This window comes from Maylandia zebra, linkage group LG23, assembly GCF_041146795.1.
Source record: "Maylandia zebra isolate NMK-2024a linkage group LG23, Mzebra_GT3a, whole genome shotgun sequence".
Taxonomy (NCBI): domain Eukaryota; kingdom Metazoa; phylum Chordata; class Actinopteri; order Cichliformes; family Cichlidae; genus Maylandia; species Maylandia zebra.
The window spans coordinates 40,370,514-40,394,542 of record NC_135188.1 but is presented as its reverse complement, the minus strand read 5'-3'; the positions used below and the strand labels follow the sequence as shown (position 1 = coordinate 40,394,542).

General features: G+C 41.8%; 1 protein-coding gene across 2 annotated transcripts in view; it reads right to left on the bottom strand.

Annotated features, from left to right (window-relative positions):
* Positions 1–1,888, bottom strand: part of pard3ba (par-3 family cell polarity regulator beta a) — a 195,401-nt gene extending 193,513 nt beyond the window's left edge. For both annotated transcript variants that reach the window (XM_004552659.3, XM_004552660.3), the window contains exon 1: positions 1,396–1,888. In XM_004552659.3, the coding sequence (XP_004552716.3) occupies positions 1,396–1,512 (117 nt within the window). In that variant the 5' untranslated portion in view covers positions 1,513–1,888. The remainder of the gene's footprint in view (positions 1–1,395) is intronic.
* Positions 1,889–24,029: the final 22,141 nt, after the last annotated feature.

The window sequence follows — 24,029 nt, the reverse complement described above, 5'->3', positions numbered from 1 at the left end:
AAACACACATAAGGTGCGCTATCACACAAGGACAGCACACTCGCACGCTGCTGATTAATAAAAAGGTCAGTTCGGCAGAATGATTAATGCTCAAGTGATTGCAGCAGGGAGCAGAACGCTGCTGTGTGTACGTGAACACTGGAAAGAAAAACTCCAGTCACAAGAAAACAATACTCCTCGCATTCTTACCCATTAGCTACCTAGTGATGGGGCCAGTAGAGCATTATATGTATTCTATAAAAATGCATAAACTTTAACAGAGCAGCATTAAATTGGTTGGACTATTTTTGACCCACCTGAACTGGCAGATCGCTGGATAGTTTCAGAAGATGCCTAGCACAGTGGACTCCCTGAACCCTATGACAGCAATAATCTGAGTGGCCCTGCAGGACGCTTAACTAGGCCAGGCCTTTTTACTAAAGTTGATCATGCTGAAATGGAAGAAGACAACCCCACCTTTCCACAAACTCCTGGGTGGAGGACATACTTTAAATTGAAACAACTGAGACAGAGAACTGAGGGCTGGCAGCAGCTTGAGAACCCCTGTTGGATAGTGATGAGGGAAATTTTATTTTTTATATATTCCTCCGCTAAGGAGGCACGTAATCAGTGTTGTTAGCCAATGAGAATACAAAACACAAACCTCATGAAACGGAAGACCTGAGTGGTGAAGACTGGAAAAAAAAATGGGACAAAAGCCATTATATTATACTTTCCTTGAAACTGCTTTAATGGAGGATGCACTCTTATGATTATATTTATTTATTAATTATAGGGGAGCAGGTTGTTCTTTTCTCTCTGATGGTGTGCAGCAATGTTTGGGTGCTATGTGTCAAAGTAACATCCACAAGAATGCCAGCATCCACAGTGTATCAGCAAAACACTGCATTGTTGTTACTCTCTTCACCTGATACCCAGATGTAATGTGGTGGCTGAGAGGTGCACTTAAAAACTTTTAAAAAAATAAATAAATTATGTAAGAATCACACAGTGCGTGATTCTTTCAGTAAAACTCATTAATAGGACAGAAACTCTCTTAATTAAAAAAAAAACTCGAATATATTTAAAAGTTTTTAACTTTCAACAACACTTTGACTTGCTTGGCATAAATAAGTGCCATAAAGTGAATTCGGCTCAATTTTAGCTGCAAAATTAATTGTCTGTAAGCAATAAATAGCTTTTTTCTCCGTCTTATTTAAGCTAGCTGCTAACGTTAGCTCCGATAGTGAAGACGTCATAACCTGTAAATTAGCCGTATCACGTGATCCACACCCCAGCCCAAGTTATGAGCGCTACCCCTCACAAAATGCGAAGAATGACTGGAATGAAACGTTGTGTCATGTTGGTTCTGTATTCATGGAGAATAGCGTGAAGTAGCGCAAAGACGGCGCTTACCTGCTCCAAAATCCTGCGGTACCTCCGCGTAGCTTGTTCGATTAAATCCCGGACTGTCCACCCAGCTTTGCAGGGAACCACCACAGAGGTGTCCCCGAAAGTTACCGTAACTTTCATTATAGCAACAAGTTCAGAAAAAAAAAATTGTTTAAAATAGTTAAGGAAGTAATCCAAGTTTCGGTGATCTCTCGACCCGGAGCTTCTCCCGGTGTTGGTGACGGACAAAGTGGCACCTGTCTGTCGAAACTGCCGCAACAGGTGTCTCAGGTCTGGATGAAATCACCTTAAAGTCACTAATCAGAGGTTACCGAAATACAGCGACGTATAAAACTCCAGAAGACATCTTATTTTGTGGGAAAAGTGGAAGAAAAAGCGGTTATCACAGTCGCCGAGAGTGACTTTCTGTCATGTTGCGCTGTCCGCCGATACACCCAAACAAAACAAACCGAGACAGGAACCCGGAAGAAATCACGGTGACTCTGGCACTCCAGGGAATTACATTCCCACTGACATACACCACCCACACTTTATGGGTTATTTCTACAGGCTTCATTAATGCGCATGACAATAGTTAAACAGGTTATGTTTCATATAACGCTAATACAGGCACAAAAAGAAGTACCTGTATGTAAATGTGTATTATTCAAATTTCATGGGCTGTTGCATAAAGATTATGAATAGAGTCAAATACAAAAGCATCAGGGTGGAGTCAACTGTAACATTGATGTAAATGTAAATTTACATCAATTTTTATATATTATTACCTGATTAAAACCTCAGCTGGGCTGTAAAAGGAAGCAGAAAAAGAAGCACAAAGAAAATGTGGCAGCACAGACTCTGTGAAGTAACAGAGACATTTTTTTTACCCAGACATCTTAAAAGCAGCAACTAAACAACAAATATACCTCGAAGAAAGTAGAAACTCTGATAGAACTCGGGTGGAAAGATCCAGTCGTGAATGATCACAGCAGATTTGTACCTTTGTTTTTTTCAGTATTGTTTCACTGCACTTACTTTCATTTACAATTACATTTCCAAATGATCATTTTTCCTTATTATTAATATAATCATTATTAAGATTATTGTAAGCGGTGGTGTTGTACTGGCCTTCATTGTATTAGGAAGTGTTCCTAATATTATGCCCACCCCATTAACATTTATTTCCTACCTGTCAGATTTTCTGGCACGTAGAAACTATGACATAAACTCTCTACGTGTGTTTGCTGAGAACTATATTAGCTCCTTCCCTACTCTAGCCCCCATACACCACCTCACCTCCACTCACACACTTTTTCCCTAACCGTTATTGTCTGTCATTTTATGTCATTAGGTGTGCTGTGAAATTGCCTTTATGGATATTAATGGCCACTGACACACTCATGTGCCTTATTCCCCCCGCATTGTTTGGTTCTGCTCTGGGGAATTTTCTCCACATCAAGTCTGAAAGCCACGGCAGCAGATGAATTCATAATTGGGACAAGCAATTATTTCCACTGCCAGTGTAATTCATCCGAAATGTACGGAACGGAACAGCCTCTTTTTGCTTCTTGTTTCATCTCAGTCCATGGTAAACAAGGTGAATTTGGAGGGGGAGTCCAGAGAATGAGAGTCCAAAGGATAGAAGGCAGACTGAAAAAAACAGGAAGAAAGAGAGAATCTCCAATTAGCAAATCCCACAATAGCTGCACATGTCCGTAATCCCTGGGCTCTGATTTTCGAGGCTGAGCATAATTTCACGCCTGGTTTAACACTCTGTTTTCACAGGTACTGAGAGTATATGATGCTGGTTATGTTCCCCCAGCTGCTGACTCACCAGTCAGAGAAACTTGAAAACACATGTTCCACTGCTAACTGCAGTCAACCTCATCCAGGCCAGGGGTGTTTCCATACAGCAATGATAAAAACTGAGAGCGGAGAGAGATTAAACTGTATGGTGTAAGTGCTTTAGCTGTCTTTAAATCCTCATTTCAGTCTGGCCCACTATCATAAAAAGAGGGTTGTTAATTCTAAACATCCGATCTAATAAACAACACCAGACGGGATTCAGTAGCAGATTAAACCGTCTGACATTGGCAGGGAAGATTTTGAAGTCTTTAATAGGCGCAAACGACATACATAACTCTGCTGCTCAACCCACAAATGCATTTTCCTTAGAAATATGTCACCATTTAAGGCATTCCAACGGTATAAGGTTTATTGCCAAGAAGCATTGTCACATTGTTACAACAAAGAAATAATCAGCCAAACACTAATTTTTTCTACTTTTTTTGTTTTGTTCATATTCTCGATCTATTTTCTGAAAGCTGGACTTCTATTGGGACGACATCAGCAAGGTCGACAGATATGACAACACATATAACATTGACCAAATTAGAAACAGCATAAAAACAAGCACATGGAGCAATGTGAGTGGGTTGCAAAGTGGCTTGCAGGTGAACCGCAACTGTAGGTAGACTTAGAGTTGGATGTCTTGAGAACTTTTACGTGGTCTTGGTCTTGTCTTGGTCTCGACGGGCTTTTGACTTGGTCTCGCTGTCTCGGTCTTGCTGTCTCAGATCGACATAGTGGTCGGGAGACTTGGAGTCAACAGTATCCATGACACACAACGTAACATTTGATAATGTGTCATGCGCAAAAGCATCAGCTCTAAGAGCCGTACTTAGAGAGTGCTTTGTGGTGAATCAGAAGAGTCGACTCCCATTGAGCGAGAGCCGGCTCATCACTTAATTTCCTTTCGTTGCTCAGCTCTCACACAGTGGCTCAGCTATGCTCCAATCCCTCCATATCATGGCCAATCACATGCGAGGATATAGGATAATGTCATTATGTGAAAAACAGAGAGGGTGAGAGACGCGACAGTCAAGTGGAGCGTGAGTCTGTCCTCTCAGTAAGTGAGACAGTAGACAGCGGTGAGGAGGGCTGTGCGAGTGCATCGCAAAAACACATAAATATGCCTGACACCCGTAAACGAAGCAGCATCTGGCTGCAGTTTAAAGACTTTTTGTGTCGGTCTCGTCTCGACTTTGTCTTGGTCTTGTCTTGGTCTCGATACCCTCTGGTCTTGGTCTTGTCTTGGTCTCGATACCCTCTGGTCTTGGTATTGTCTTGGTTTTGGTTTAGGCGGTCTTGACTTCAAGTCTAGGTAGACTTAAAGCAGCCTAGATGATGTGTGATACATAATGAGCTGGATGTTTAGCAGTGCATAACCTGATCCAAAGCTGATATGGGCTGGCATTTAGATGTTATCCCAGGATTGTGGCTAAGCTTGACTTTGTGGCCTGTTTCAACTCACACGGCTCTCAGTTTGTTCAAGGAAGACACATAACTTCACGGTGACACAATGACTTTCCTATAGTCAGACTGTCAGTTAATATCAGGCCACTGCTGCGTACAACGGAGAATTTGTAGCTGGCAATGAGAGACTGTGCTATGAAATCTACTAAGAAGGCACAATCATATATTGTTTAATTAGTGCGCTTTATTGCGCTTCCCCTAATCGAAGACGACATAGACACTCTTGTAGCTCCATATGCCAGTCAACTGAACTTGAACTGAACTTGAACATGACCATAATATAGTTCTTCTTCCCTAAAATGTTCCAAAAACAGTGGATGACCGTGACACTGCAATGAAAATTAAAAAACCCCACCATAACCCACTTATTATAAACAGACGGCGTAGAAAAGCTTCCCTCTTTGTTCAACTTGTTCCTGTTTTCTGCACACTTCCTCTATATTTATAAAGAAGAAGAAGATGGTGTACACGCTACAGAGGCCTCAAATACCTTCTCACACTCTAACATGTGAAAAAACCGGATGACAAGATGCCATTGTCAGAAATGCAGTGTCGTAATAAAACAAGCCGACGGTGAGAACCTGCAAAAAAATTTGATCTATTCCCACGTGAGGACGATAGGAGCTGCAGCGTGACCTGAGACGAAGACGAGTTTGACAGCAATATCACGCTGGAGTGTTTGCACAGCATCAGCGCTGTCACTTCTCTGCTCTGTGATGTCACTTCCTCTATAAATAGAGTAGTAGCTTCTGAGCACGCCCTCACCTGTAGCGTTTTTGAGCGAGATGCCAAAAGCAGGCAGTAATTTAAAAGAGCTGAAAGTCTGTTACAAGCTCATATCGAGCATCTCTGAATGTTCTATCAAACCTTTTTCTTTTTTTTTGTCTTTTCAATCTTTTCCTCATCTGGAAGTAAGGCTTGCTTAGCCAGAGTGCTGGTCATCAATAAAAGCCAAGTGATGGTTTTTGTTGTTTTGCTCGTTTCTCTGAGTGCAATTTACAGGGTTGGGTTGTTCGGGTCGATACACGTGTTGATTTGCTTTCAGTCTTCAAGCAGTGCCCCTTTTCTAAAGAGCAAAATTGACATGTTCTCAGCGGCGGTGCCACCACCCCTGTGTTTTAGCTCAGTGTGAGACTGGAGCCGGTCAATAGTTGAGACTTGCTTCACTTCCTGCTGCGCTGCTTACAATTACAGGCCCTGAATCATTGGCGAGGATTACTCATAAAAACCTGCTCTGGCTCTCTGATTGTGTGCGTATGTGTGCCGTAGCTGCACAAGTCGGGCATGAGAGATAGTGTTCGCAATCACAAAATATGACTTTCATTCAGCATGAGGATTTCATTTCAGACCGCAGGTATAATATTCATGATGCAAAATTGCATTTCTTTTGTGTGCCGCTGCTGAAAGGCTACAGCCCAATAGCTAAAGGTGCACGCCTGTGAATTACAAGTGTTACAGGATTGTTGTCTAGAGTAATCACAGTTATTCAAAGCAAAAAGAAAAAAGATATCACCATTCACCGTGATCTGTGGACACACAGAGATGTATATTGTACTTTGGCGCTTATATGCTTACAATTTGGGAGGATCTTTGTGGCGCACTGCTGGCGGCCGACTTCCCGCCCGGTACAGTGTGTAGTGTACGGTGTGTACTGAAGGTGATGAGACGTTTGCAGAATTTTAAATCCGAGAGGAAGTTGGAGGCTTTGATATTCTTCAGTCCTGAAGCGGCGTAGTTAATATATAACATACCATACTTCCAGCTCGGGTATTCACGGCGTTGAAGTACAAATGAGGGGAAATTGAAGAAAAAAGTATTTGTTCTTTCTGTCATAGCCTCGCACGTCTCATCACCATCAGGGGAATTTTCCCAAAGCGAGCCGGATGTGATCTCTTTAACCTCTTTCATAAGTGACCCAGACAACATGATTTCAGGCGAATTATCATTTGAGCTGAGCGTCTGGGGCCATGTGTCACCCACCATGTTAAACACAGGGTATAAACATGAAGAAACGTCCAAGTCTTTATCTTTTGATTTATATTAATATTTCACAGCAAAAGAAAAGGATAGAAACGCACATTAAAAAGAGACAGAAGCCTAAATGGTCCCGAGACACGCCTCCTAGCAATCCAAACACTGCATGAGTAGTTTCACGCTGATATCACACTCAGAGACATATGGTTAGTTTACAATAATAATACAAGTATCAATGAACATATTGCAGGAGAAATGTATTTGATATTAACTGCTGATGAAAAAATATTAATACCTGTTAAAAACAGAGATAGATAATGACATTTTGCATTGTAGTCGATCTCATCCCACACCTGCAAATCCCTCCAAAAATTGTACATTTATTTAAAAAAATATTTTTTACCCGTGTGTGTGGGAAAGCATATTATAATTAAATAATCTCACACAGTCTGTCATTTATGAAACGAATAACACTTTATGCATACTGCAAACACTGGGGAAAAAAGTCAGTAACAAAGAAAGTCCAAAAAGTTCAGGAATTTCTTAATATTAACTTTTAAAGATGTTTATCTGTATTTTTTTAACCACGCATCAAATTTTATTGTTTACTATTAAAACTTTTTTTTTTTTTTTAAAAATCAGTTTTCTTTGTGTTTATTTACAGTAATCACTGAGAAAAGTATTACGTTCAGTAAGCTTCAGGAAAAAAGCTCCAGTTAAAAAGCATCTAAATAAAAAAACCTTTCATTTGTTTTCAGTTTCCTGTATTAGCTGCACTATGCTAATCGACATTCAAGCTCATCCTGTCAGACTTCTTGTAAGCAGGTCTGCTGGATTTCTTAGAAAACCTTTCCTCAAAGTTTTCTGCTCTATAAATACTCCCCAGAGATGAACTCGCACATTTGTGGAGTACAGTTGGACACAATCACATCCAAATGAAATGATATGAATGGTCATTGTAGCTCAAGCTTTGTTTTCCTTCAATGGAACCAAACCAGGAAGTCCTAGCCTGAGCTGACTTCCCAAAATGTGGTTGAGTGTACGTTGCACTTGTGGCTGACACCAGGCACGTGTGATCTGAGTGTAAAACACATCTGAAGAAGTGCACTCCGGGGAGGCTGTTGCCAGTGACTGACTCACTGTAAGGTGTTATGCAAGCAGTCAAGCAAGGTTTTTGTTAATCATTAACTTTTGAAGCATCTCCATTGGCAAGAAGCCAGGAGTTATTCCATCATAAAACACACACTCACAAAAACTCCATAGAGCAGGTGTATAAGGAAGAAACAAGGCTACAGGTGATCACAGCCGGAGGTAGGATGTGGATTTGTCGATTATACCGACGCATCTGCGCGTATTTTCACACAATTTCTGAAGAGGAAACATATTTTCTCACTTTTCTCTGCAAGGAAGCCACACAGGAGTAGTCATTCCATCTTTGACTGTTGCACACACCTAATTAGGCTAATTAGAATTTTCTCAGCTGAAGCCTGGAGTTTAACAAGACACGACTCTCGCCCTTTGCACCGTGCTCATTGATGGGTGAGAATGGGACTTTATATTCACCAGGCAGGTAGCACATCACACACTCTCTCTCACTCTCTCTCGCAAACACACATCCCTTAATGGATCGAATTAGTGCTTTGGCACATAAACCCTGTTTTTCACCCATTCTTTCACCCGCTTTCTTGTTCTCTCGCCGTTTTCTTCTCATTTCCTTCCTCGTTCCTTCTGTCAGAGACAGTCGCCGGGTAATTAAAATCTACACTGAGACAAAAGTAGCTTTAATATAAGTTCATTATACCATGCCAGTCTCTGGATTCGCGGGAGATCTTTTTTAGAAATTTGCTGCCTCGAAACCATGGCAACTGCCACATAACCTCATTTTCCGCCTAATCACAGCGAGAGAGACTGCTGAGCATTGATTTGGGCAATTATGGGGGCACACGTTGGCAACAAAAGCAAACAAGGCAAAAGCAGTGCTAGGGAAAGGTGAGGTTGGAGGTTGGGTGATGTGGCTGGGGGTGGAGGCTGGTGACTTAAGTGCTTAAAGGGGGGGGGGGGGGGGGTGCACGATGGGGCCACATATTTAAATAGTGTAATGGCTCTGAAAGGGCACATTTTTTTTCCGTCTGCAGTTTAGAAAGGTTCCGGTGATGTCATCCTTACACCTCATGCACGATGGTTTTTCTCCTGTGCTCGATCGGCCTGGTGATTTGACCCTAACCCTCACAGCAAGCACCTGCACACATGGGTTATTTCCACGTTCACCTGTATCAAGTTTATGTGTTTGTGATATTAAAGTTTTTAAAATGTCATAAAATCAGTTTCTGCTTTATTTCCTAGAGTTGTTATGAATCCACCACTGATTAAACGTGGCAAAAGTATAGCTTTGCTGGGTCTACTGTTCACTGATGTGAACCAAAGCTTGGCCCAAAGAGTAGCATTGCTTGTTTCTCACGACTGCCATTAAATGTAACTATACATAATGTAAAACATGCATCCACTGAAAGACGAGAAAAAATGCAGTTGGCTTGACTGCAGTATGTGGTCTAGTTAAGTTGCATAGCCTTTGGATAAGCACATTTCCATAAATCTATATGCATAAATGATCTATGCAAAGCTAATTTATGTACATGCATTATATAAATAATTTCTACCCTTAGAGCAATACTTCCTGCACTGTATTCAAACTGCAAATTGCTACATGTACAACACAACACATGGTTTGAATAAAGCTGGTTTAGAGGAGCATTTTTTGGGCATTTTCTTTATGCCTTCATTGAGATTGATGGGCTGAGCAGAAAATATGAGAAATAGGAGGGGACTGGCATCAAAGATCCAATCAAAAATGAAACCCAGTGCTCTTTACCCAAAATAGTGTCACCACAAAGTTAATTAAACAGATGGTTAAAAAGTTTTAAGAAGTTGAAGAAACTGAAATATAGTTTTGGGATATTTTCTAAAAACTCATCTTTTTAAAATTGCTTTTAATGAACTATTTCAAAGTGCTGATGTCTAATGTTTTTTGTTTTCTTTTGCACAGCACTTTATTGATATAGCCATTTCAACATATTGATCACAAAGTTTTACTTACTAGCTACTCCTGGCCTGTCTAATTCAAATGTATGTAATACATGTTGTTAGTTTATAGTGTATAATCTCAGAGTGTTGTTAGATGATGAATGCTTTCATTTTCTACCTTAAAGTTTATTCCATTTCTTATAGCAATGGAGCAATATATGGACATTACCTGCACCTACACTGTACCTGTGAAATGGAAACATGAATGATTGGACTGTGTGATTGCACTTAATAAATGGAATTTTTGAAGAATTAATCAAAAACCTTAAGTATTTGTCCTTTTAGATTTTTTAAGAGGCTACGAGGTAATGAACACTTAAAATAACCTTTAATCAAAAATAGCTGAATTTTGATTTATTTATTTATTTCGTCATTTTGTTTATTAATTAATTTCCTTTTTGGGTTGCATTTACTTTTGTGGGTTTATGCTGCACCTTTTTTAATGTATTTTTGCTTAAGAGTAGCTGAATTACTTCAAGTCCCCGAAATTGAATTCAGTTTGGTTGATTTGTAATTAGAGAAGCCTTCATATTGTGAGAGGCAAAGAAAATGTCTATTTTTCTGATTTTCCAAACTCTCCTTTGTTTCCCATCAAGCTTCAGTCACTGCATGCAAACAAGCCGGATCCTATTACAGGCTGGAAGGGTCATCTAATTGGCTGTGGCCCCTGAGGTCAAAGGCCAGAAAGGCAGAAAGTTGAGAGAGGCTTTACTGTAATAACACCACCTCATTATGGGGTTTCATTACTTTTCCAGCAGGTCAGATGTTTGTTTTGACTGACATGACTTCAAAGGGACGTGACTGGGTTTTGTTGCCGTTATATGATCCTGGTCAATTTGTGGGAATTCTGCACGAGGGTGATTATGACTGGGCTCATATAGAGAAGAACACAGTGAGGTTAGGTCAGAGGAGCAGAGCGACAGAGAGAGAGAAAAAGAAACATGGAACCGCTGTCTCGTGTTTGTGCACGTGGAGTTCTTTCTTGCGGGCATAAAGGTTTGCGAAGTGGCCGTCAACCCAGCTCTCCTGCGTGTGATGGGAGAACTAATGACAAAACATCCAGCAAACACTCTCAATTAAGTTATGCAAATGCTCTAATTGCAAATGCATGACAGTCCGGCCTCACCACTTAACCCTCAGCAACCTGTTTAAAGGCTCCCTATCTTACAGTTTAGCTTGCAAGATGGATTTGTCTCTGGGATTCAATAGAGGATGAATAGAGGGTGGGTTAGAAGAGAGGAGAGAAAGCGAGTGTGTGTGTGCGTGTTTGTGTGGGTGTGTGCGGTGGGCCAAAGGGGGAAAAAAGAGGGAGATCAAAATTGCCCCCCTGCCAATCAAAAAACCTAATTATCATTCTCAATCAGCACGGGAAAGACACAAAGAGTCCCTCTCATACAATGGATCACTGGTCTAGACCAGAACAATTACTGCATAATTAGTTCATCAGACAATCCCAGATTGATCCAACTTTGATTTGCATGCAGAATTGGGTCGGAGAAAACCCTGAGTTTTAGTATCAACAAGATGTTCCTATTATGCTGGCTGAGAGTCAGGCTGGCAACTGAGAAATGGGTGTACAGAAGGAGCTGGGGAGACGAGCAGTTCAACAAGGCAAAAATGACGCAGTGAGAAAAAGGTCTTGGCCGAAAACTCGAGTTCAATCACCCTGTTACACAGGTTATTGGAACTTTAGCACAGGCTGGTTCCTCAGAAGAGGACGGAGGATCAGGGAGTGCCGAAATTACTTTTGTATCCCTTCAGCTAGCACAGTACAGAGTGATGAAGCTCTTTTAACCTAAATGGCCCCAATTTGAATCTTCCTCCGTAAGTGAAGATTTTGGTGATGAGGGTGTCTCTTCTGTCATTACAGAGCAGACTCTCCGCGGCGCATGATTGCGCGTCTGGAGGTTGTTATTCACTTGACCAGCCTGGACCTGATTCTGCGGGGAGGAGGCGCTCGGTGTGGTTGAAAGGAGCCCTGATCAATGACAAGGAGGAGGTGGAAAGAGGAGAAAGTGGTCTGAACTTGTCACAGGGAAAGCGCCACGCTGGGTTTCTTTCAAAATCGAGCCTCGATCACTTTCTGGGAGAGAAAAGGCACCCTGCTTTCTGCAGACTGTGAATAGACTGTGATTGCCTGTGATACAAAGGGATGGGGGTACAGGTAATGACTGTGTGGTTTGACAGACACCACCCAGCAGCAGCTACATAGCTAGCTGCTCCACCATTTGATTTGAGAGAACCGTTTCTATGGAGACAGCACTATTTGATTGGCGCCATGCTTTTGGGGGCGAGGTGACTTACATACAGCATTTTAGGCAAATTATTATTTAACCCAAAAAGAGGCCTGCACACAATACACACAAGAAATTTCAATTTACAGGTGTATTTCTGTAAAAGTCAGCTATATCATAGACATCATGCAGAAGCTGTGCTTGAGGTAAGAAACAGTCATAGAAATATGGAAATCTCTGGGATCATGTCATGTGCAGGCAAAGTGGAGGCTCCTTACATTCTTTGTTATGTTTAGAAGGATTTTGCTAAATTTGAAAATATGTACATATCCTGTCAACGCAGGAGCAGATGCAGGGCAGCTGTGGCTCAGGGGGTAGAACATAGTCCTTTACTGCTGCTAACTCAAAGATCGGTGGATCGATCCTCAAGTTATTGAACCCTGAGTTTCCCCCGATGCATCCATCAGACTGTGTATGTGATTGGGTGAATGACACTTTGAGTGCTAAAACAGGGTTGAGGTCAAGTTCTTTCACACCAAAATTGCTCATCCATGTCTTTGTGTACCTTGTTTTGTGTCATGTTGGAACACGAAGGGGCCATCCCCAAACTGTTGCCACAAAAGTTGGAAGTATGAAATTGCTACAAAATATCTTGGTATGCAGAAATCATTAAGAGTACCTTTCTCTGGGACTAAGGATCTGAGCTCAATGTCTGAAAATGCCTGAGTCCAGTGGTGACATGCTTTAAACCAGCGGTCCACAACCTTTTTTGCGCCACGGACCGGTTTATGCCCGACAATATTTTCACGGACCGGCCTTTAAGGTGTCGCGGAAAAATACAACAAAATAAAACTAGTACCGGTACTGAAAAATAGAAGAGTTATTCATAACACACGTGAAAAGACCCAGGAAAACCGAGTTAACGATAAAAACGATAACAAAATAACGCTGAAAACCGATAAAAACCCTGAAAACCATACATTTCACACCTGAGCCTCAACTCTCGCGGCCCGGTACCAAACGGTCCGAGGCCCGGGGGTTGGGGACCGCTGCTTTAAACCACTGCATTTAACCCTTTGCATTGTACTTGCATTGCTTCCTTTCATGAAGCTCTCTATACACTGCATTAGATAATCTGAAAGCTACATAAAGTTTGGAGGTCTGTAAGAGTCTGGAGAAAGTTGACCACATCTGTACACATCTGCTTTCCAACTTGTGGCTGTTGTGCTGTTGCTCCTGCTCTTCTTCCACTTTGTAATTATACAACTAATAAATGACTGTGGAATATTTAATATAAAGGAAATTTAACAACTTAACATGTTGCGCAGGTAGCATCCTATCAAGGATTCATGCTGGAATTCACTGAGCTCCCAAGAGCGACCCATTCACTGCTTGTAGAAGCAGTGAATGGGTTGTGGAATAAGTTGTGGAATGATCTACCCTTGTATGTTAGGCAGGCCTCTTCTCTCTCTGAATTTAAAAGTCTTCTTAAAACATATTTATTCGCTGAAGCCTTTGGCATTGATTAGAGGGGTTGACTCAATTTGTTTTGACATGTTTCAATTTATTTTAGTTTTTTAGTTATTTATTTTATCTTATCTCATTTTAATTTTCTTTACTTATGCTTTTAGCATGTACAGCACTTTGTGAACTCTGGTTTTATGTTAAAGTGCTTTATAAATAAAGGTGGTATGGTATGGTATGGTCTGTGTTTGATTTTATACACCTGTGGCCATGGAAGTGATTGGGACACCTGAATTCATTGATTTGGATGAGTGAGTGAATACTTTTGGCAATATAGTAAAGGCTCTCATATTTAAAGCTGCAACTGTGTTTCATTCCTGGTAGAAAATAAAATTGCAGTAGAAAAATAAATTAATAAATTGTGAGAAATCCAAATAATTTAAAAAGACTGAGGATGTCATCCACTCAAACCCCCGATTTGAGATCTAAAAGAAACTGATACATGGGTTTTCCAAAGCTATCCGACTATTTAACAAGCAGTCTGGACAAAGCTTAAAGCCGGTTTCAAGTATCCCTGAAGTCCCGAGTGCAGCCCCGCCTCGTGTAAAGCCAAGGCCGCGTCTTTCCTTGCGACTATCAATTTTTCTCTAATCTCAAGCCCATGTATCCCCATTAATGCAATCATATTCTGTCTTGTATCTGCTTTTTTCATCTCTGTAAATCCCAACTACACTTTCCCAAGGAAGACTATAAATATGGATGGAGCAGAGCAGTCAGGAAATAAACTTTTGGCCCTTTCTCTCGTCTTCCAGGTCGATCGCTGGGTTAAGTCCAGGCTTACAGCTGCTTCATCTAGACTACTCCAAGGTTGGGGATGAAAGGAAAAGCTATTTCTGCCCGGCTCTCCTTTGTAATTAGAGCGGAATCCATAGAGCGTAGTTTCTCAACCAAGTCTACAATTCTGCTGAGCCATAATTTACTTAATTACTCAGAGACGCCTCTTTGATTCAGTCAATATCAAAAAGAGCTTTTCTGGAAGAGAGGTAGGGAATGATAGTAATTTTGAAGCTGTTTGGTTTCCATTCGCTGCTGTCACTGCCCCCCCTCTCCCCTCCCCTCCGTGAGCAATAAACTCATTATGGATGAGAGGTTGTCAGATATGTCTGTTGTGCCTTTTTCACCAACTGAAAGAGTAATTTAAAAGTAAGGACTTCGCTAAAAGTATAGTTTAAATCCCTTAATAGCAGAAATAGCTAATATTGATCCCATCTTGCTGCCTGTCCAACATCTCTCAGCCATTGTGTAGACCTAAGATGAATGCAATTTCACTTTAAATCCATTTGGTTTTAAAAGCTACACTGGAAATGAAATTCAGACTAAAGCGACACAGATTTACGCACTCTTACGCCTGGAATATGGTAATGCTTTTACAGAAAAAGTACATCAGGTTCCTGATTTCTAAAGAAAACAAGCTCAAGATGGAAGTTAATTTGATGCAACCTTGCAGTGAAAAAATTATATGTAAAGCATCGCTGCGCTTAAGTGAACTTCAGGGACTTGATAGGATCCTTGAGGCGACAAAAAGCAGGGTGCCACTTACCTGGTGAAAAGTATTATTTTTACCTCTAACCAGAGGAGGAAAACTCCAGGCCTAACTTAAAAGCCCCTCTCTGCAGGACTGAGATTAGAGGACATTCTTCTCTGTTTCCACTCGCGTGAACGAACGCGTCAATGGCCACCACAGCCCTGATGTAATGTGCAGTCTGCAGTGTCTTTGAAGTGGCTTGATAAGCCGGCCTTGGACACAGACAAGTTCAAAAAGACCCATTGAGGGATTTTCAAAACAGAGGAAGAATCCAGCCTATTTTCCCCACCGTGTCAGTGAACGCTCTGAGATCAGGTGGGGTGGGTGGGGAATCCTCGAAGGTTTGTGGGAAAGTGGCTCAGAAGTGTCAGTCTCTTCTTTCTAGGAGGGCATGCCAGAAAGATCAGCGTAGGAGTTTTTTTTCAAAATTTGGATCGTTGTGTTTCCTTGATTGAGGAAAACTGAATGTTTACAGCTTTGATTTAGCTTAGTGACATTTGCTAAAAAGAAAAAAAAAAGAAACAATGAACAGCAGCGGGTGATAAAAATCATATTAGTCTAGCAGGTACACATCATTACTGAACTCATGAATATCATACAATATTTTGTGCTAATGTACCTTGTTAATTTGGTACTATTTTATTTAATATTTTTATCTGCTGAACATTTAAGCACCAATATGGAAAAAACCATGAACTGTGTATGAAAGATGGATCTGCCATTAATAATTTGGGGGGGGGGCTTGTTTTGTTTTTTTGCTGAGGCCACGCCCATGTTATGCATGATCTGTGTGATGTTCCTAAATCATACTAAAAATGTTAGTTCAGGACAAAGTATTTTATCTAAGCATACAATTATCATTAGTTAATTAACAGAGAAAACACTTGAAATATTTAACATTTTTTCCAGAAGGTAAACAACATATAAACCCTTTAGCTTAGCACCTATCCCAAGCTTAGCTGGTAGTCCATGGGTGTTAGTTGTTCTTTGCTGACAACCTTAAACCACTGGGAATTGCTGGCAAACACCAGGAACAGTCTTCAAAATGCTCCCTGAACATTTTCTGGCAGACATGGGAAATATTTGTGGGTACAGTGCTAGGTTATCAGCTAATGCTAGTAGGAGAAATTAGCTAAAATAGACACCAAAACCTGCTAATTACTATAGGTAACAGACAAATAAAATACTAACATTTCACACACTGAAACTTCTTGGACAGACTATTGGTATAATAAACTGCACAGAAAATCATACTACTTGTAAGATGATTGCATTAAAATTGGTCAAAAAGGAACCAACACTTCAAACACAGTCAAGCGGTCTGCACATTCAAAGCAGCCACACCGCTAAGAATTTATAACGTCAGTCCTTGACGCTATTTAAATCCATGATATAAAAAGAATAAATCACCAAAAGGGACCTTAGGTTTTTGGCTACAAAGTTGTGCATTTTAACATGAGAGTCTATAGGGACTCACCCTCTTTTGAAACAGCCTCAAGTGGCCAGTCGAGGAACTGCAGTTTATGGCACTTTCATGGTAGCTTAATTTTTCAGCCCAAGACGCTGCAGCTTGGCTAAAACAAAGACATTTTATTTCAGGCAGTGCTTATTTCTTCCCATATCATGCCCCTCTGCTTGCTGCAAGCCAAATCATGCCTCTGTCATCATTTATCTCCCTCAGTAACAGCAGAAAGTGCTGACAGTCGAAGAACCAGTGGAACCAAAGCAGTTCTCCCACAGGTCTGAGGCTGCCAAGACCGAAAAGGACAAATATGACTCTGACCGTGACCTCCGGGAGCCAAGAAGTCACCATGCTGAGCTGTGCTTCCAGCGGCAAACAGGCTTGCCAGGGTCTGGATATGCTTAACGGGTTTTTGATTTTGGATTAAAAATACTCCTTTCAAAGTTCGAAAAAACAGATTGTGTATGTACTGAATATCACAAGAAAGTTAGTGAAACATCAAAACCCTGGAGACCAATGCACACATGCCCGCCAAAAGAGAAAACAAGACTTGCCTTGGGGATCACTGAACCCACATTTCAAAGTAATTCAGCCTGATGTGTTTGGTATCTTTGGAAACTTCAGAATCTTGACCAGAATTCAAAATGAAGGTCAGCAAGTTTAAACAAAGCTTGGCTGTGCACCATATGTTTGATCAGGACACCCACTGGTGAAACTGTGTGGGCTGAAGAGGTTAAGCCACAGCCAGGCTGGCAGATTTTCTCTGCTGGAAACAAAAACATTACAATGACCACATAAGTTATTTTTGGGAAAGGTTTAAGCACATGAATAATGCGTGAGACCGGGCTAAGGCGCTGCTTCAAACCGAAGGCAGGACGGTGATCGTATCTGCGATGAAGAATGGGCTGCTGCTAAACTGTTCAGGTACTGTCTCACTCACAGGAGCATGGACTATTACTCAAAGACGCAACCTTCCAATAAAACAGAGATACAGCACTTTCTACAGAACAAGAGGAGCTGATACTTATCATTCTTTAACTGTATATAAATATGACCACCCTTGATACTCAAGCATGCCTAAAGTCAGATCCACCAAAGGACAATAAGTACTCAATATATATTCTGACATTGCAACACGTTCTCACTCCCAGCATAACATTTTACGCTAGGTGAATTGTCGGTATGTTATGCTTCCGGGCATCCAATACATCCCTATATTATGAGATCAGAAAAATTCCGTTTGGAATGAATCTACACATGTACGTTTATTTTACTTAAATCGCTTTGGAAAACAACAACGTCATTAAAGTGGTGGTTAAGGTTAGGCCCTAACCCTAACCTTATCCCTAACCGTTAGGGATAAGGTTATGGTTAGGGCTGGAATACATGGCTGGAACGTCTATCACCGCAGGACAGTCGTTCTACGCGGAAGGTCACCTTTCGTGTTCCCGTGGAACGCCTTGGGATGCGGCAAACCGTCGGTATATTACGTCTCGGGAGTGAGAACGGTCTAGACAGTATTTGATACAGCTGTTCGACTGTTTGTTAACACGTTCAAACTCTGCATCAGAATAGAGAAAAAAGATCATTTAAGCAACTTTGAACGTGTTATTGTTGCTGCTGCCTGGTGGACTGGTCTGAGTAGCCTCTGAAACTGCAGATCTGCTGGGATCAAAAACCATTTGTGGGGGGTTCGCTGCTAAGATTAGCACTAGCTAACTTGGAAACCATTTGTTACAATCAACGTATGCAGAAGACCGTCTCTGAATGTGAAATAAAGCAGAAGAGCAACACCAGCAGAAGACCACACCAGGAACCCCTAATACTAGTTAAAAAATGGAAACAGATGGTACATTTCACACAGACAGAAGACTGTAAAAATGTTGCCAGGTCTGATGAGTCTCAATTTGAACCGAAACATTCAGAGTTGCAGGGTCAGAATTTGGTGTAAACAAATATAAGCATGGATCCATCCTCCCATGTACCATCAAAGTGCTTACAGCATTAAAAAAAGATTACCTGTTAAAAAAAATTAACAAGATCACTTTCCAAGTTCTCCATGCTAGACAATAATCACTTCATTATAGTAACTATGACAATGAATGGTCATCACTTATGTTAACTCCTGATGATATTTTCCTAGATCTGATGATGCTAATGTGAGTTTGGAAGGCACGGGCAAATTCTGTCACCAACTCAATGATCTTTCATACTTTTAAGAGTGTTTTTTAAATACATTTGTTGGTCAGTTATGTTTATTAGTGCAGTTATGTGCAGGGTGCACCAGATGATGTGCATTTTCACAACCTGGTGTTGTCATTTAGTAGAGACAGGCCGAGTTGAATTATCAACTTAGCCTGAATGATGTAAAAATGGATTTTGTGTCATATTGTAGCAAGTTATCAAAAAATACTGCAAGAGTCTATATCTGACACCTCAGCACTGAGAGCAGTGCACTGCAGAAGTGAAATGCTTACAACAAAGAAGAAGTCGGGCCGTAGGGAGAAGTGGTGAGTGACATTAGGTTCCTCTTGCTGCTTTCACTAGCTGCACCGCTGTGGTCATCAGGTTGCAAATCCGAGTTGCCCTGAGCTAGCTGCCCTTAAGCAAAAATCTGCTCCAGGTGAGGTCTCATCCCTCAGTGCAGCTTGACTGGCTACCAAACCACACACTGACTACCTGCACCACTGGAGCTTGTACTTGTGCTTTTATGCATTTGATACGGCATATATTTCCTCCTCTCCACAGCATCCCCACGCCTCTCTTCACTGGCCTGTCAAATTGCCCGTTGGAGAAAAAGATGGTGGAGCCTGAGATTTATTTATTTTTTCCACAGACAAAAAAGAACCCACAGGTTGTCTGTCCATGTCTAAGTGACAGGTGTCCAAGGCTGAGTGTGCGCGCGAGCAAGAGTGAGCATGTGTGTCTGGTTGGACGACAGATCCTGCTAATCCTGTCCGTCCCAGAGGACAGGCAGTGTGACTGGGTAATTGGCCACTGACTGAGCAAGATCACTCTGGAGGCACTGCTTATTGAACCACTGTCAGAGAGAGGAGAAAGGGAGAGAGGGGAGACGGAGGCATAACAAGACTGGAGAGGAAGACGGGGAGAGAAAAAGTGAGGACAAAATCAAAAAGAAAGAGAAAGGGGTAGAGAGTGCAAAGACGATGGCTGCAGAGATAAATAAATAAATAAGGAAAACAGGAGCGAACGAGCAAGAGGGAGGGCAATAAAGAGATGGAAAGAGCACAGGTGGGTGGAAGCGACTGCGGAGAAAAAAAAAAGAATAGAAGTGAGAGTGAAGAGTGGAGAATTTCAGAGTTGACCCCGAAGCCACCGTTTCCTCTTCTGTCAGCTGAAATGTGACACTTTCATGATTACACTAGACCCCCACCCTTTCCTTCTTTTTTTTTTTTTAAGGGGTCGGCTTAATCTTAAAAGGATGAGCAGGCAAGGGGATGCAGGGGCTGGGGGGGAGTAAGAGAGAAAGTGGTTGTTGGGGAGGGAGGGAGGGGGCATGGTAATGGAAGTCTAGGTTAATACTTGCCTCCTCCAGCTGGCCACCTAACAAATTGCCTTGTAAACGCAGAAGCAATGGATAAATAAAGAATGAAATAAAAAAAAAGTATATCCCTCCAGCAAATTGGCTGTCATTGGATTATCCCCTATAAAGCGGGATTTGTGCGTGCGTGTGCGTAGGTAAACTTTGGGGTAGGTGTGTGACCACCATCTCGCATCACATAGATGTTGTGTGTGTGTGTGTGTTGAGAGATTGTGGCAAATATCAGGCCCAGGCGAAGAGGGTATAAGGAGAGAAAGGATTGGATGAGCGATCATTGCTTCATCAGCTCCATTAAACACACCAGTGGGCTGTAAATTGGGCTGTCATAGCTACACTCGTCCAACACACGCACATAAAAACACACACACACACACACACCACAAGGTTAAGAGATACTATTTTGATATACATTTGGTACCTTTCTAGTTCTGTGCTGGAGCTCCTTTTATCTTCAACACCGCCTTGATTCTTCATCACATAGTTTCAACAAGGTGCTGGAAACATCCCTCACAGATTTTGGGTCATACTGACATGACAGCATCACACAGCACATCCACGATGTGAATCTCCTGTTCCACCACATCCCAAAGCTGCTCAATCTGGTTGTTAAGTCTGATGTCACTAGCCGTGTCTGGGCCTAAACTCCACTGCAGGTCCATATATCAAACGATCACTATGGCATTACTGAGAGTTGAAAAACTGTCTAAAGTCTTTCATCTTTAATAAAACAATCAGCGTTCTGCTCTACCAGGTGTAACAAGTGAGTTTAACATCCAGGCATCCATGAAAACGGACATTTATGACATTTAACGGAGTTAGAAGTTAGCAGGGAGTTAGCTCGCTAGCTTCCATCTAAATACAATATACACTGAACAAAAATATAAACGCAACACCTTTGTTACTGCTCCCATTCCCCATGGGATGGACGTAGAGACCTAAAATTCATTCCAGATACACAATATAACCATCCCTCCCAAACAGTGGTCACAAATCAGTCCAAATGTGTGGTAGTGGGCACATCTGCTATATTGAGATAATCCATCCCACCTCACAGGTGTGCCACATCAGGATGCTGATCTGACATCATGAGTAGTGCACAGGTGTACCTCAGACTTCCCACAACAAAAGGCCACCCTGGAATGTGCAGTTTTTTGCGCTATTGGGGGTCAGTATCTGGTGTGACCACCATTTGCCTCATGCAGTGCAACACATCGTCGCATGGAGTCTATCAGATTGTCAATTGTGGCCTGTGGAATGTTGGTCCACTCCACTTCAATGGCTGTGCGAGGTTGTTGGATATTCGTGGGAACTGGTACACGCTGTCGTATACGCCGGTCAAGCACATCCCGAACATGCTCAATGGGTGACATGTCCGGTGAGTATGCTGGCCATGCAAGAACTGGGACATTCTCAGCTGCCATCTGCCCTGAACAATGTGAACCATGATTCATCCGTGAAGCGCACACCTCTCCAACGTGCCAGACGCCATCGAATGTGAGCATTTGCCCACACAAGTCTGTTACGGCGACGAGCTGGAGTCAGGTCAAGACCCCGATGAGGACGACGGGCATGCAGTTGAGCGTCCCTGAGACGGTTTCTGACAGTTTGTGCAGAAATTGTTTGGTTGTGCAAACCAATTGTTCCAGCAGCTGTCTGGGTGGCTGGTCTCAGACGATCTTGGAGGTGAACCTGCTGGATGTGGAGGTCCTGGGCTGGTGTGGTTACACGAGGTCTGCGGTTGTGAGGCCGGTTGGATGTGCTGCCATATTCTCTGAAACGCCTGTGGAGACGGCTTATGGTTGAGAAATGAACATTCAATGCACGGGCGACAGATCTGGTTGACATTCCTGCTGTCAGCATGCCAATTGCACGCTCCCTCATTGCTTGTGGCATCTGTGGCATTTTGCTGTGAGACAAAACTGCACATTCCAGGGTGGCCTTTTGTTGTGGGCAGTCTGAGGTACACCTGTGCACTACTCATGATGTCAGATCAGCATCCTGATGTGGCACACCTGTGAGGTGGGATGGATTATCTCAATATAGCAGATGTGCCCACTACCACACATTTGGACTGATTTGTGACCACTGTTTGGGAGGGATGGTTATATTGTGTATCTGGGATGAATTTTAGGTCTCTACGTCCATCCCATGGGGAATGGGAGCAAAAACAAAAGTGTTGCGTTTATATTTTTGTTGAGTGTAGCATGTCCTGACTGCGGGGTTTTGGAAACAAATTAAAACGTACAGCTCTGTTATCACTTCCAACATAAATGAAGACAGAAAACTAAACAGCAGTGACGTTTGTAGGGTTACTGAAGTTTGGCTAGCTGGTATATAATGATGTGCTACATGACCGCTAGTGACACAGCTATGTTAGCATAATATAAACAAGCTAACTTTTTTTCCACTCGATAAAGGTTAACGTGAGTGTTCTCGGTGGTCAGGAACAAATGTAATCGCATGGCAGGATGCTGTAAAAGGACCAAACTTCAGCCAGGAGAACAACTGAGATAATCCATCCACAATACGAGGTTAGTCATTCATATACTGCTGCATGGGCTGGGCTGTAGTTACATCCTAAGGTTTTAAAAACTGAGCTTAAATAAATGATTAGCGGTAATAAAAGCCGAGGGAGGTCAACAGTGATCACTGACTGTTTTAGGAGCTTTTTGAGATTAAATAGAAGAAAATACATAACATTAAACATGTTAACAACACAAAAGCCATATTAAACGCAGACTACTTTAGGCCCGGAAGTAGGATTCGTCACGTCATCACTTAACGACCGGATTGGACTGGTGACTGTGGAAGACATTTGAGTACTAAGCGGCCGAATCAATAACCTCCACACTGTTATGCTAATGCTAGTAGCAGCCTGAATAGTGGGTCCAAGGAAGGATGGATCTATGCTTTCATGTTGTTTACAGCCAATTTTACCCTCTCATCTCAATGTAACAGCAGAAAGTGAGACTCATCGGACCAGGCAATGGTTCACTTTTGGCAAACCCATGTGAGTAGTTGCCTGATTATCCTGCATCAGTTGTGCTCTTCTACTACTACCGACTTCAAGGTTTTATGGGTTCAGAGATGCTCTTCTGCATAATGTTGTTGTAAAGAGTGGTTATTTGAGTTATTGCTGCTTCCTGTCAGATCACTACATAATCTTTTTCAAACCATAAACCCTTGACATGGTCTTGTGGGGATCCAAGCAGCCTGTCTGACACCAACAACCATGTCACATTCAGAATCACTAAAATCAGTGTGAGTGTTTTAACAAAAAGTTGAATTGTACTGTGTTCATTTCGGCACAACAAAAGCCACCTAAAAGTATAAAATCATAATAAAAATGATTTGCTTGTAAAGGAATAGGTGGATGTGGGGGGTTCGCTGCTAAGATAAGCATTAGCTAACTTGGTTATCAAGGTGTATCTTAAACAACTGCAATGCTACTTGTGGGAACAGGTTTGAAATATTTTCCAGCTAACCAGACGAACTGAACAGCTGGCTCTTTGGAGTGCCTGAATATGAGACGCACCTACCTGTCACTCAAAGCAGGCATGTCCTGAATTAACCCCAAATATAAATGGATGAGCTATATAAGAATTCACACCCATATAGCTGTCACAAAGGAGGAACTGAGGTATACACACACCCTGTTTTTGGTTCCAGGCTGTAAACATCCTCACTTCTGCTGTATGCATTTTTTATGAGATTGACTTGCTTTTGTTGCCCCTAATGGCTTTATTTTTTAGCCCCAGAGGTTAGCTGCTACAACCAGGTTAGCAAATATTAGCACACGTTCACATTTCTTTAAAAGCTTCAGACAGCACGTTGAATTTCAATTAACAAAAGCAACACTTTTGGTTAAACAGTGCAACTTTAAATAAATTAATTTTCAATTAGTTATCGAAGAACCATTTTAAAGCAAATCAGTATTTCACTCATGAAATTTGAACGCTCACGTGGCAGAGCTAGAAG